The sequence below is a fragment of the Acomys russatus genome, chromosome 11, assembly GCF_903995435.1.
Source record: "Acomys russatus chromosome 11, mAcoRus1.1, whole genome shotgun sequence".
Lineage (NCBI taxonomy): Eukaryota > Metazoa > Chordata > Mammalia > Rodentia > Muridae > Acomys > Acomys russatus.
Genome location: NC_067147.1, coordinates 20,488,875 through 20,501,712, shown reverse-complemented (window position 1 = coordinate 20,501,712; position 12,838 = coordinate 20,488,875). Strand labels below are relative to the sequence as shown.

General features: G+C 41.4%; 1 protein-coding gene across 19 annotated transcripts in view; it reads left to right on the top strand.

Moving 5' to 3' along the window:
- Positions 1-12,838, top strand: part of Rims1 (regulating synaptic membrane exocytosis 1) — a 479,929-nt gene that overhangs the window by 272,967 nt on the left and 194,124 nt on the right. For 2 of the 19 annotated variants that reach the window (XM_051152989.1, XM_051152988.1), the window contains exon 1: positions 12,317-12,609. The exons of 6 other annotated variants lie outside the window; for them this stretch is intronic. In XM_051152989.1, coding sequence (XP_051008946.1) covers positions 12,507-12,609 — 103 coding nt within the window. In that variant the 5' untranslated portion in view covers positions 12,317-12,506. Of the gene's footprint in view, positions 1-12,316; positions 12,610-12,838 lie in introns of those variants that run through there. 11 more of the 19 variants (XM_051152987.1, XM_051152994.1, XM_051152992.1 and 8 more) reach the window with 9 other exon arrangements.

Genomic DNA, 12,838 nt, shown 5'->3' with positions numbered 1-12,838 from the left:
TTCAACCCAACACTTGGATGCCATTTTCCAACAGGCTAGCAGAAGGAAATTCTGCCTAGGATGGCTTTCTAGTGCTTGAAACTTCTCAAAAAGGATTGAGGAACAGAACAGTGACCTTGGCGATGCTTGAAACTGGGTTGCAAAGAAGGCCCAGTAGTTAGCAGGACATGCTGCTCTTGCAGATGACGCCCATTCAGGTCCCAGCACACATACCTAGTGCCTGTAAAAGCCTGTAACTTCATGAGAGCTGATGCTGTCTTCTGGCCTCCATGGGAACATCACATACGCATGTCTCTTGTCCTCAGCACATACACACACACACAAACACACACACACACACATACGTATCCCTTCCCCCAACACACACACATGCACCTCTTCCCCCCCAACATACATGCATGCACCTCTTCCCCCAACACACATGTATACACCCCTTCCCCCAACACATACACATGCACCCCTTCCCCCAACACATACATGCTTCCCTTTCCCAAACACACCCACATGCACCCCTTCCCCACAACAGACATGCACGCACACCTTCCCCAACACACACACATATGCTACCTTTCCCTCAACACACACACACATATGCTACCTCTCCCCCAACACACACACATGCACCCCTTCCCCTCACATGCTTCCCTTACCCCAACACACAAGCACCCCTTTCCCAACACACACATACACATGTGTGTGCACATGCACCTCTTCCTCCAACACACAAACATGCACCCCTTCCCCCAACACACACATGCACCCCTTCCCCCAAGACACACACATGCACCCCTTTCACCCAAGACACTCACATGCACTCCTTTCCCCCAACGTTCATACACACACACACACACACACACACACATTATATATAAAATCTTTTAAATTTGGGGGAGAAGAAACTTTTAGGTTATCCAACTTTGATGTAATAATTGGAAAAACCCAGAGACCCGCCCATTGCAGTCGTGGTTGTTGTTCTGAAAACTTAACACTCTAGTCCGTTTGAAGACAAAGCTGAAATCTGAACTGTCAGTCTTTCATCTTCCTGCCTTAGCCTGAGCCTGCCTATCTCAAGGCTCGCCTTTCCTGGCCTTCTGTGCTTGCTAACTGATCAGTAGTCCTTTCCTGACTTCCACAGTTGTCACCGCCTTTCCTGTCTCACATTCTTGACAGCACTCTGCCCCTGAAAGTTCACTGCTCTCTCTTGAAGTATCTAGCCTTGTTTTTAATGTTGTTTTTATTTTTCTGTGGCTGTTTGTGTTTCCAGAGGGAACCACATCATGAGCTTGAGCAGAGGGCGCTATGTTTCTCTGCTCACGTTCAGTTTGGCTGACGCGACAGCTTAAACTTGCTTACATAGAAGTACAGTTGCCAGTGATGAATTCATTTTAGCTTACAGAGGTGAAACTTGAATAAAGAGAAAACATACACTAAAGTAATATGGTAGATATTTGAGTGTGAAGACACTAATTTTCCTACCTTTTAATTCTTGATGCATCCCTCCAGTTTATTGATTTAATGCATTTGGAAAAAGTACTGCCGTCAGTAAGTACCATTAGGTTGATTGACAGCAAATTAAATTTGGGGGCGTTGCTCGGTGGGGGGATCATCTGCCTAGCACGTGGGAAATGTTCTTGTTTCAGAGTTGGGTTTCTTTATTTTCTAACTTGGATATCAAAAATTTTTGAATTATGAAGAAGGAACGAGCTGCCATTAATATTTACCCAGTGAAAGTTTTAATGCAATAGAAAACTTAGCTGCCCATAGGTAAATTTATAGCATGCATTATAGAATAGAAATGCTCTTAGGATTAAGAAGGACGTAAAGTGACTTAACATCAAAAATAACACTAAAACACACAACTGAACATGGTAGCTGGGTGGCAGGAAAGGAAGGTGGAAAGGAAGTTGGCATAATAGCCCTAAAAGAATAAGAAACAGACATTAGATTTAGGAACTGCCGGGAATTAGTTATTTGAGAAATTACGAATTACAGTGGAGACTCAGGACTTTTAGGAAGGCTCATTAAATTAAAGGTGTAAGACTGTGTTTTTTGGTAAACGGGGAGTTGAATTTACGGTGGGATTTGCTCAAATTCAAGTAAACCTGGTGTTTATAACTTCACTTAAGGCTCATCTTCCCCTCTCAAGCACTGCTGTCTCATTTCCTGACCTCTTCTGGTACTTCTCCTTCCTAAATATTCATATATGGAAATCCAAAGCTGAGCTCTACACATGGAGAGAATATGCAGTGTTTGTCTTTCTGACCCCATGTCACCTTATTTAAAATGATATTTACAGTCCTGCTATTATGACTGCCTACACCTCTCTTTTTCCAACTTTATTTCTTTTCTCGGTAGAATATGGCATGTATTAATTCTTCTGGTGAAATGCTAGGGATAGTAAAATGCCATCCATCAATTATCAGCTCTTAAGTAATGGTGTCTTAAAGCACATAGTTGATGGTTTAATTCTTTCCTGTACTACATCACAAAGATGCAAACCCAGTCCTGCGAGAAGAGTGTGGCCTTCTTCCAGCCCTGTTGGGTGGAGGAGCCTTGGTCGTGGATTGCTTCCCAATGCCCAGGCTGAGGCTACTTATAGCTATCTCCTTGTTAGTGCGCCACTCTAATTATTGACTTTTCTCCAGATTTTAACTCAATATCCATCTCACTTATACTCTTTTGATTAACATTTAAAAAGTAAATTTTTTTTTGCTTAGAGAATAATTACATGTGTGTATATACCTTGAAAACTTCCCTTACAACTTTTAAAAAGAAAAAAAAATTAAAAGATAACTAAGGAAAGAATAAATAACACACTAGGGTTTTTTTTTTTTTTTTCATTTAAACATAGTATAAGTCAGAGAAAACATTGTCCTTTGTATGATTTACTTGGCAGTGTGTTATTTTTCCTATTGCTGTAATAAGATACAAGTTAAAGGAGAAAGGATTTCTTCTTGTTGTTGTTTTAATGTAGTTTGAAGTTACAGTCCATTTTGCAAGAAAGTCATAGTGGCAGAATCTTGAATCATTGAGTTACAAAATACAGCAAAATATTTATTGAGTTACAATATACAGTAAAAAAAAATATCTAGCTAGACTTCTTTTTATTTAGTCTAGGATTCTAGCACAGAAACTGATGCTGTCTAGTTAGGATGGGTCTTCCTGACTAAATCAACCAATCAGCACATTCCCTCACAGGCGTGCCAAGACATTGATCACTCTGGACTGATCAGTACTAACCATCATGGCAAATCAGTAGATGTTAACCTGAGGAGCTGTTATTTTTCTGTGGCTGTGATAAAACACTAGTGTCCAAAGGCAACACATAGAAGGGTAGTCTTAATTGGAGTTTGCAGTTCCAGATGATCAGACTCCATTACCACTGCAGCAGTGAGTTGGCAGCGGGTAGCAGGCTCCGCACCTGAGCTGCAGCAGAGACCTCGGGGCATGATCCATGAGCAGGAACCAGAGAACGCACTGGGGATTCCCTGAGTCTTTTGAAACCTTAAAGCCTACTCCCTTGGAAAGGCCACACCTCCTGGTTCTTCCAAAGCAGTTCCACCAACTGGGATGCAGTATTCAAATGCATGACTCTTTGGGGGTCATTCTAGTTCAAACCTCCATATTCCACTCCCTGGACTCCATAGGCTTGTGGCCATATCATAATCCAAAATGCACTTAACTTCAAAAGTCTCCACAGTCTTTTAGACGCCACACTGTTTAAAACTTCAAAATTAACTATCTCTTCTAAGTCTCAAGGCAATCTCTTAACTCTAGCCCCATGTAAGATAGAGAAACAATGTACTCACTTCTAACATACAGTGCCACAGGCTATACTGTATGAGTGGGGACATTGTGAGCAAACACTGGGCTAAAGCAAGGCAGAAGCAGCAAAACTGCAAATTCACTGCTCCATGTCCAGTGTCAAGGGGCTTAGCTGGATCCATTTATCTAGCTTTGCCGCATGTGACATATATCACTCCCTTGGGCTGCTTCCATTCCCTGTGTACAGATATCCTTGGTAGATAGCCCTTGGCTCTGGCATCTCTTACTTGTGGTTTGATTTGAGAGCCATCAGCTGTTCCTGATGTTATGCCTTTGGGCTGCCTTCATGGACTGAAGTCCCGTAATATCTTGGGATTTCCAGCACAATCCAGGCTTCACTTTCACATCTTCAAGCAATGGGCTTTCAGGGCCTCTTGACATCTGAAAGGTTTCGTGCAGTAATTGCTTTGCCACACATTGCCTGGCCTCAGTGGATGTTCTTTTTTATAAAGGAAAAATTCCACAACTCTCTTCTTCTTCTTCTTCTTCTTCTTCTTCTTCTTCTTCTTCTTCTTCTTCTTCTTCTTCTTCTTCTTCTCCTCTTTCTCATTCTCCTCCTCCTACTCTTCCCCCTTCTCCTTCTTTTTCTTCATCCTACATGAACCCAGAGTAGAAACTTTTCTTAGCACCCTTCCTGTCACAAGTTGGAAAATCTTCTGGGAGGGATCTTTCCCTGAGGTCACCATTCCTTTTAATCCAGTGTGGATCTGGCTTCCCTTAGTCTCCCTGTTAACTTCATCACATTAAACTTCCTGGTGCGCCTTTTCTCTTCAAGCTGCACAACTTGCATTTGTTTTTGTCCCATTTGTTCTATTCACTGAAGATGCACGTACCAGTGATTGTTACTAATTATCATGGCACAGAGTCAATAGTAGAACACCTTGAAATCCCGTCTACCAAAGAAATTAGCCCATTATTTTTTTACTTCATCCTTTGGTGAATTCTTAGGACAATGACAGAAAGAAGAAAGAGCTTCTGGCAGTTTGGATAGGAACGGTCCCCATAGACTCATGTGTTTCAATGCTTATCCCATAAAGAGTGGTACTCTTAGGAGGTGTGGCCTTGTTAGAGGACATATGTCATGGTGGGGGTGGGCTTGAAGGTCTTCTGTGCTCACGTTCTGACTAGTGTGGCACACAGTCCCCTTTTGCTGCCTGCAAATCAAAATTTAGAGTTCTCTGCTCCTTCTCTAGCACCATGCCTGCCTAGATGCTGCCATGCTCCAGCAAATATAATAATGGACTAAATATCTGAACTGTAAAGCAGCCCCAATTAGCTGTTTTCCTTTGTAAGACTTGCCATGGTCATGGTGTCTTTTCACAGCAATAGAAACCCTAACTAAGACAGAAGCTGTTACCAAGGACTGGGGTATTGCTGTGATAGGCCTGACCATGTTTGCGCTTGGAGGAATGTGGGTTTTGGGACTTTGGCTTAGAAAAGAACTTGAATGCTGCAAGTAGAGCCTAATGGGACATACTAGGAGAAGCACGGGAGACAGCGGTGCAGAGGGTCATCTGAACTCTGGGAGCCAGCTCAAGGGTTCAGAGGAAAAGTAGTGCAGTATGTCATGTGGCCTAGAGACTGTTCTTGTGACATTTTTTTTTGACACAGAATGTGGCAGCTTTTTGCTCACCACTGAAACGTCAGCCTGAGACTACAGTGAAGAGTTTTGTCCAGTGGCTATTTGTTTCCTTGTTACGCAGATCTATAATGGAAAAGACCAAGCTGGGCAAGAAAAACTACAAAATGTACAATTCCAGGAGGAAAGGGGCAGCAGGAAGTGGAATGGAGCCAAAACCAGTCTTTAAGAAGATAACCAGATTAAATAAAAATTAAATGGGATAAAGGGAATGGTGACCTTAGGGAAAGACTCCACCCAGCTAAGCTTCTAACTTGTGACAAGGAATTAAAGAAAAGATTAGGACACTGCCTTTGCCAGAATATGAAAGGAATGGCTTGTTGCCCACTGGCTCTTCAAGTCTTCCCTCTCCCCTGACCCTTCTTGAACCAGGTCTCCACCGTCCATGTAGCTTTCCTCTCTCCACACTATGAGCTTCCAAGCTTCTTCTAGGCTGGCCTACTCATCTCTGCTTGCGGCAACCTGCTTTTCAAAAGTCCCAGAGTCTTCCCCCATTCACTCAAATAAACCAAAATAGAGAAAAAAAAAAAAAAAAAAAAAAAGACAAACAAACAAAAAACCCTGAAAACAAACAACAACAAAAGAAAACTGTGATTAGATCTGTCACAGCATTACTCCATCTGTAGTATCGACCTCTGTATAATTACCTTTCTATTTCTGTGATAAAACGCCATGAACACAGAAAGTCACAGAAGTTTGGCCGGAATTTACAGCTCCATACGGACTGGGAGTCTACCACCATGCTAGTGGTTAGTGCAGCAGCAGGCTGGCTGGCATGGCACTGGAGCTGTGCCTGAATGGTCCCACCCTGCTCCATGGCCACAAATCCTAACCCTTACCCAAACAATTCCACCAACTGGGAACCAATTATGCAAATCTATGAGCCTATGGCAGCCATTCGGATGTAAACCACTGCAGGAGAATTCTATACTGAGTAATCAAGGGTGGTGATTTACTTTGTTGAATACTTAAAATATTTTAATTGGCTTCAACTAAAGAAGGATAGCACACAGATTAAAAAAAATAAGTAGGGAAGGAAAATACTGAATACAAAAAAATTAAGGAAAAACTGAGTTTCTGTGTAGCATTCCTTCTATGCTCCTGGAGAATAGTGTGTTGATTCACTTGTTCACTGTATGCCTTATTTTATAACTTGCAATTTCAATTCTGTCATATTTTGCAGATCGAGTGTTGGGTTTTTCTTTAGGATTTTCAACCTGGTGTTTTCTTAGTGAAGACATCATTTCTGTCTGTGACAGTAGTAAAAAACTGAATAGCTGGGTAAAATAGTAATAAAAAAGTGCCATTAATCCAGACATGGTTCTTGAATTGTAGTCCAGTGAACACAAATGGACATATCCTTCTTTTTTTTTTTTTTTTTAAGATTTATTTCTTTCTTTTATGTACTTCATATTACATCTCAATGGTTATCCCATCCCTTGTATCCTCCCATTCCACCCTCCCTCCCATTTCCCCCTTACTCCCCTCCCCTATGACTGTGACTGAGGGGGGCTTCCTCCCCCTTTATATGCTCATAGGGTATCAAGTCTCTTCTTGGTAGCCTGCTGTCCTTCCTCTGAGTGCCACCAGGTTTCCTCATTCAGGGGACATTGTCAAATGTGAGGCACCAGAGTACGTGAGAAAGTCATATCACACTCTCCACTCAAGTGTGGAGAATGTTCTGACCATTGGCTAGATCTGGGTAGGGCTTTGAAGTTTACCGCCTGTATTGTCCTTGGCTGGTGCCATAGTTTGAGGGGGACCCCTGGGCCCAAATCTGCCTATCATAATGTTCTTCTTGTAGGTTTCTAGGACCCTCTGGATCCTTCTACTTTGCCATTCTCCCATGCAGACAGTGCTCTTAACCACTGAGCCATCTCTCCAATCTTGAGTGACTTTCAAAATTACAAGTTATATTTACAGATGCCAGCATAGCAGAGAATGAGGTAATCAGGATGCCATTTAAATCTCTTTATAACCTACAATAATATTGTTGCCAAAGTTTAACAAATCAAAAAAAGTTCCCTTACAGAAATTTAAAAGAAAAAGATAATGTATAAAAAGGCATTGCTGAGTTTGTGTCAATGAAAAATTCCTCAGTTCCAGAAATGAAATAGAAACCATTGTTCAAAAATTTGTGAGGTAACATTTAAGCATCTGCCTGTGGGTAAATCAACACCTGTAATGGCTTGGAGCTTTGCACTCAAAACCATATAGGGCTGGAAGAATTTTGTTCTCATAAAAGCCAGGGAATGGAATCTGACATTTCTTCCTAAGATCAGCACCTTAAAGGGTGCTTTTTTCTACTATGGAAGGAGGGAGCTTCTAAAAACTTCGTATACCTAAGATCTGGTTTCTCACTGATCTCTGAGTATAAGAAGTCAAAATCTCATTCTGTTCCCAAGGTAGATGTTTCAGACTGGATTTATTATTCAGACCTTGTCCTGTAATCCTAAAGCAAGGTGTGTGTGATCGGTTTGGCTTTGGACAGGTGTTATCCTGCGCTGTCATATACCTTTACTATTCTAATCCTAAGTGTGGAATTCTTCCAATCCTTTCAGTGTGCTAGAGAGCATGTTTTATGCCTTTGTCACCATAGCTTCTTTTTATTTTGACATATTTTCTATTTAAAAATTTTTATTTAGTCGTTCTCTCTCTCTCTCTCTCTCTCTCTCTCTCTCTCTCTCTCGTGTGTGTGTGTGTGTGTGTGTGTGTGTGTGTGTGTGAGAGAGAGAGAGAGAGAGAGAGAGAGAGGGAGAGAGAGGTCATTAGATGTGTGTGCACGCGATTTCTACAGTGCACGTGTGGAGGTCAGAGAACGCTGGCTGAGCTGGTGACTCCTTTCATGTACATATGTAGTAAGGAAATACTATCATTTAATTCTTTAAAGCATACAAGTTTGGTCTGAGCTCTTTTTTTTTTTCTCTTTACTCCAGTGATTAATATTGTTGATGTTCAGAATTTGGGCTTGATGAAAGAACTTTGTAGATACATTCTTGTAAAACAAACAAACAAAGAAACAAAGACTTGAAAAAGAATTGCAGATTGGTGTCAATGTTGGGCTTCCTTTGAAGACTTTAAAGATGAGAAATATCCATGTGCTTTGGGCTTATTTAAGGGAAATGGTTCAGAGGAACTAGTTTGAGTTGGAATCTTTTTTCATATTTTTATAACTTTTTATGAGCCTTATGCTTATCATTGATTATAAGGATTAAAAATATCAGTGTTGCTAAGGAGGTCTGCTCCTTACACAAATAGAGACTCAACAGTAAGACACGTATGCTCTTCGGCCAACAATGTGCCCTGCTGTTGTTTCTTTGGAGCCAGTGTGCTGATATGATGCAGCAGAGCTTAGAAATGGACACAGCTAATCAATACAATAGTAGCATGTTATATATATAGGAACGGCCAGTCTCAGTCGTGCATCCCCCACAATCAGATTCTTAACATCTGATATTTACTAAACAGTGCGCACTCATTTCAAAGTGCACAGCACTGGGATGGAAGTTGTTGAGCTTCATATTTAATAATTTCACTTTCAGCACTCAATATATTTTATGTACGATGAAAAAAAAATCTATGACAGAAATAGAACTTGAAAAAATAGTTTTCTACTCTCGCCACACCTCTTGTCCATTCCTTGCAGTTGGTCCTTCCTTCCTCAGTTCCTATCATTTAGCCTTCTCTGTTCTTCTCTCTCTTTGTTATACTATACCCATATGTACACTTTTTCCCACATGTATACACAAGGTATCAGCTAGATTCTTTATATGACAGATAAAATGTGAGTTTTTCTTTCCAAGATTTTGTGACTTCGCTTAGCATCATACATTCTAAGTTGATTCATTTCCTGAAAAAAAAATTTAACTTAATTTTTCTTTAGTGTTGACGTGTGTGGACTTTGGATCTGGTTAGCTTTGGTGTATGATGTTTTTATTTATTTGCAATTTTTCATGAAATGAAAGAAAATGAAATAATTATACAGAGATAGTTTTTTTTTTCATTACCTGGTATATTTCTATAAAGAAGAGTCTTTTTGTACGATATGATTACAACGAATGAACCACTTTACCTGAGTTGGCGAGAGAGAAATAGTAATGTTTTTCAATATCAAGAAGTACTTGGGGACAGTTGGAAGCAGTCTGCATTTGCTGCACATTGCTTCAACACTACTGTTCTCAGGACCCAGGCCACAGGGCAAGAGGATGTGCTCAATCCTGCTGACTTGGGATGGGTGGGTAGGGGGACTCCTTTTTTCTGAGGAATAGGGGAGGGGGGAATAGGGAAGGAGTTAGGAGTGGGAGAAGATGAGGGACAGGGCTACGATTGGGATGTAAAGTGAATAAATAAATCAATTAATAATAAAAACAACTTAGGCAAGCAGTACAGTATTGATAATTACTTTTGAATACACCGGAAGGGCTCTGCGATCTGGAAATCAGATTTCCTTGACAAGTACAGTGACTAGTGCCGCAGAGGTAAAGGCCCTAAGATGTGGTTAATACATCAACTTTTAAAGCAGTGACTTTTGACTGTAAAAGACCATATCCATATTGAATGGCTGTCAAATTTGAACTGAAGTTTGATTTGAGAGAAGAAGCTTTGATTAGTTACTTGTGAATTTAATTTGTTAGTAACAAAAATCTTGGTATAGGGCTAGAGAAGTGGCTCAGGGGTTAAGGGCACTTGCTGTTCTTTCAGAGAATCAGAGGTCAGATTCTAGCACCCACACTGTATCACTCATATTCCCACACACACACAAAGAAACGTGAAGAAACAAATGAAGTTTACGCATCCTCAAGTATCTGCATGTACGTGTGCGTATCTTCTCACATTCACACACACATACAAATAAATAAGTAACACAACGCATTTCAAAAAGGGTTGTGACATAGTTGCCATGCCTTTTTTTTCTGCATAAAATTTAACTCTTACGCAACAGTTTCTTCTGAGATTGGAATCTTCTAGCCTGCAGGAATGTGACAATAAATGAGGGAGCTGACCTGCAAAGATGGCTCTTGTTTTGGGGGGTGAGGGGTGGCTTCAGGACAGGGTTTCTCTGTGTAGCCATGGCTGTCCTGACTTGCTTTGTAGACCAGGCTGGCCTCAGACTCACAGAAATTCTGCCTGCCTTTGCCTTCCCCACGTGCTGGAATTACAGGCATGTGCCACCATGCCTAGCTGCAAAGATGACTCTTTTGAAAAAGTAATTTATTTAGAGAACTCTTGATTGTTATTCCCTCACTTGTATCTTCCTGTTTCCCCCTCCTTATCTCTTTTACCTTATTCCCCGCCCCTAGACCTGTGACAGATGGGGGACCTCCTCCCCCACCGTATGACCACAGCCTATCAGGTCTAATCCTGGTAGCCTGCTTCCCCTTCCTCTGAGTGCCACCAGGCCTCTCCACCAAGGAGAAGTGGTCGAATGGGGCACCAGAGTTCATGTCAGAGGCAGTCCCAACTCTCTCCACACCCGTGGAGAATGCGCTGTCCATTGATTAGATAGGGTGTCTAGGTTTACTGTATACATTGTCCTTGGTTAGTGCAGCAGTTTGTATAGCCCGCCCCCCTCCCCCCCCCCTCCCGGGAAAAGATGACTCTTAAGAGGAGTGGAGACTCTGGAGAGCAGACCAACTGCCTGGGAGAGGCTTAGACCAACTGTGGTGCCTGGAAAAGACACTCTCCAACTTGTTGATCTGCCAACAGGCGGTGCAATGAGCTGCAGGTTCCATGTTTTGTGAGCTTTCACCTATGTGTGGGGGCGGGGGCGGGGAGGCTTTATTGACACAGCTGTGCTTGAGTCATTTCTGCCCCTGTAAGTAGCCCCTCATGCATTTTCCTATAAGTAGCCCCAATAAAACTCATTGCTTCACAAAATTAGGCTTTTGTGATGTCTATGTTTTGGGCTGTTGTGGAACAAATGTATGTTGCTCCTCCCTGGGAAAAGTTTTGATGCAGAACTCATTTTGGATGCTTTTCAGACTTGCTATGAAATACTTGAATATTCTTTAGGATAGTGAAATGCCACAAGGAATTTGTAGCATTTTATCTTTTATAATACCGTTGTATTAAAATCCCAAAATAACAAATGTCAACAGAAAAGATACTATGTACCTATTTGTTTTGGTGAAATAAATCACTTTCTACATGGTAGAAAGTGTTTTTGTTTTCAAAACATGGGAGCATGAATATGATATATCCCGATGTCCAAATTATCATCTTGAAAATGTTGTGCTATTGATACATATAATACCAAAACTTCTAAGGACATATATTTTTGAAGACTACTCTGATAGGCAAATAAGACAAAAGGAACCCATTTTATATCATCATATAATAAATAAAAGTATTATATGTAAAATAAATGGTAAATACAAATAGAGCCTAATTTCATTTATTTCTTCAGGAAGTAATACGGAAGATTTCCTTTATAAATCTAACATGAAACTGTAGGAAATGCTCCTTTTTACTGAATTTAATAGGACTGAGCAAAAGCTGATGATGACGACTGCTTCTAGATATCATCATGTGGGCTAAAGGCCATTTCATTGTCATAAAAATCCTTTATTTAGCCCTCTCTACAAATAAGCTCACAGCAGGAGAAAGGACACTAGTTAAAGTAATTTGGGCGATAAGTAAACATAAGGAATGGCTAGGAGCATAGTGTCATCTGGCAGAGAACCGGGAGCTTATTTCCTGAGTCCTGTGGATCTGCTTAAAACCCAGCAGAGATGCCAATATGCTTCTCCTCCGTAAATGCTACCCATCTTTGTACCACCAGGCCCATAGAGGTTTGCGCATGGTATTTTATCCAAGCAATCGTTTGGGTAGCTGTAAGGTGCCTGCAGCGACCTGAGTCAGTCATGCAGGGAGACTTTCCCATGCTCACACCAATGCTTTCCCTCAGTATCTGTTTTCTGTTGCTCCTCTTGTTCAATGGTAGAAGCCTCGTGATGAAGCAAGCAGTATATATTCTTCTCAGATAAGGTCTTGGGCAACACAGAGTGGTCCCTCGTGGGCTGGATTTCCTTGCAAGGTTGCTATGATGTGTGCATCTGGGATACCTGTCTCCACGGAAGGGTGGGAAGAACTGGGCTCTGTTGATTCTGAGGTGGGAACAAACGAGACCCAACGAGCATGTGCAGGTAAGTCTGGGGAATGGTGATTCTGCCTTGTGTTTTTTCTGGTTGTTCTCAAATCTAACGTAAGTGCTGCCATTGTCTCCATCCCCCTTTGTCTAAACATTCATGTGTTTTGTACAAGGGACAGAGTAATTTTCTTGCTGTCAACTTTATCTTTAACCTGTGCCTCTGAAATGAGATCCCAGGGTTTACAGCATAGCTTGAAGCTTGTAAGAGGCCATCTTATGATTTC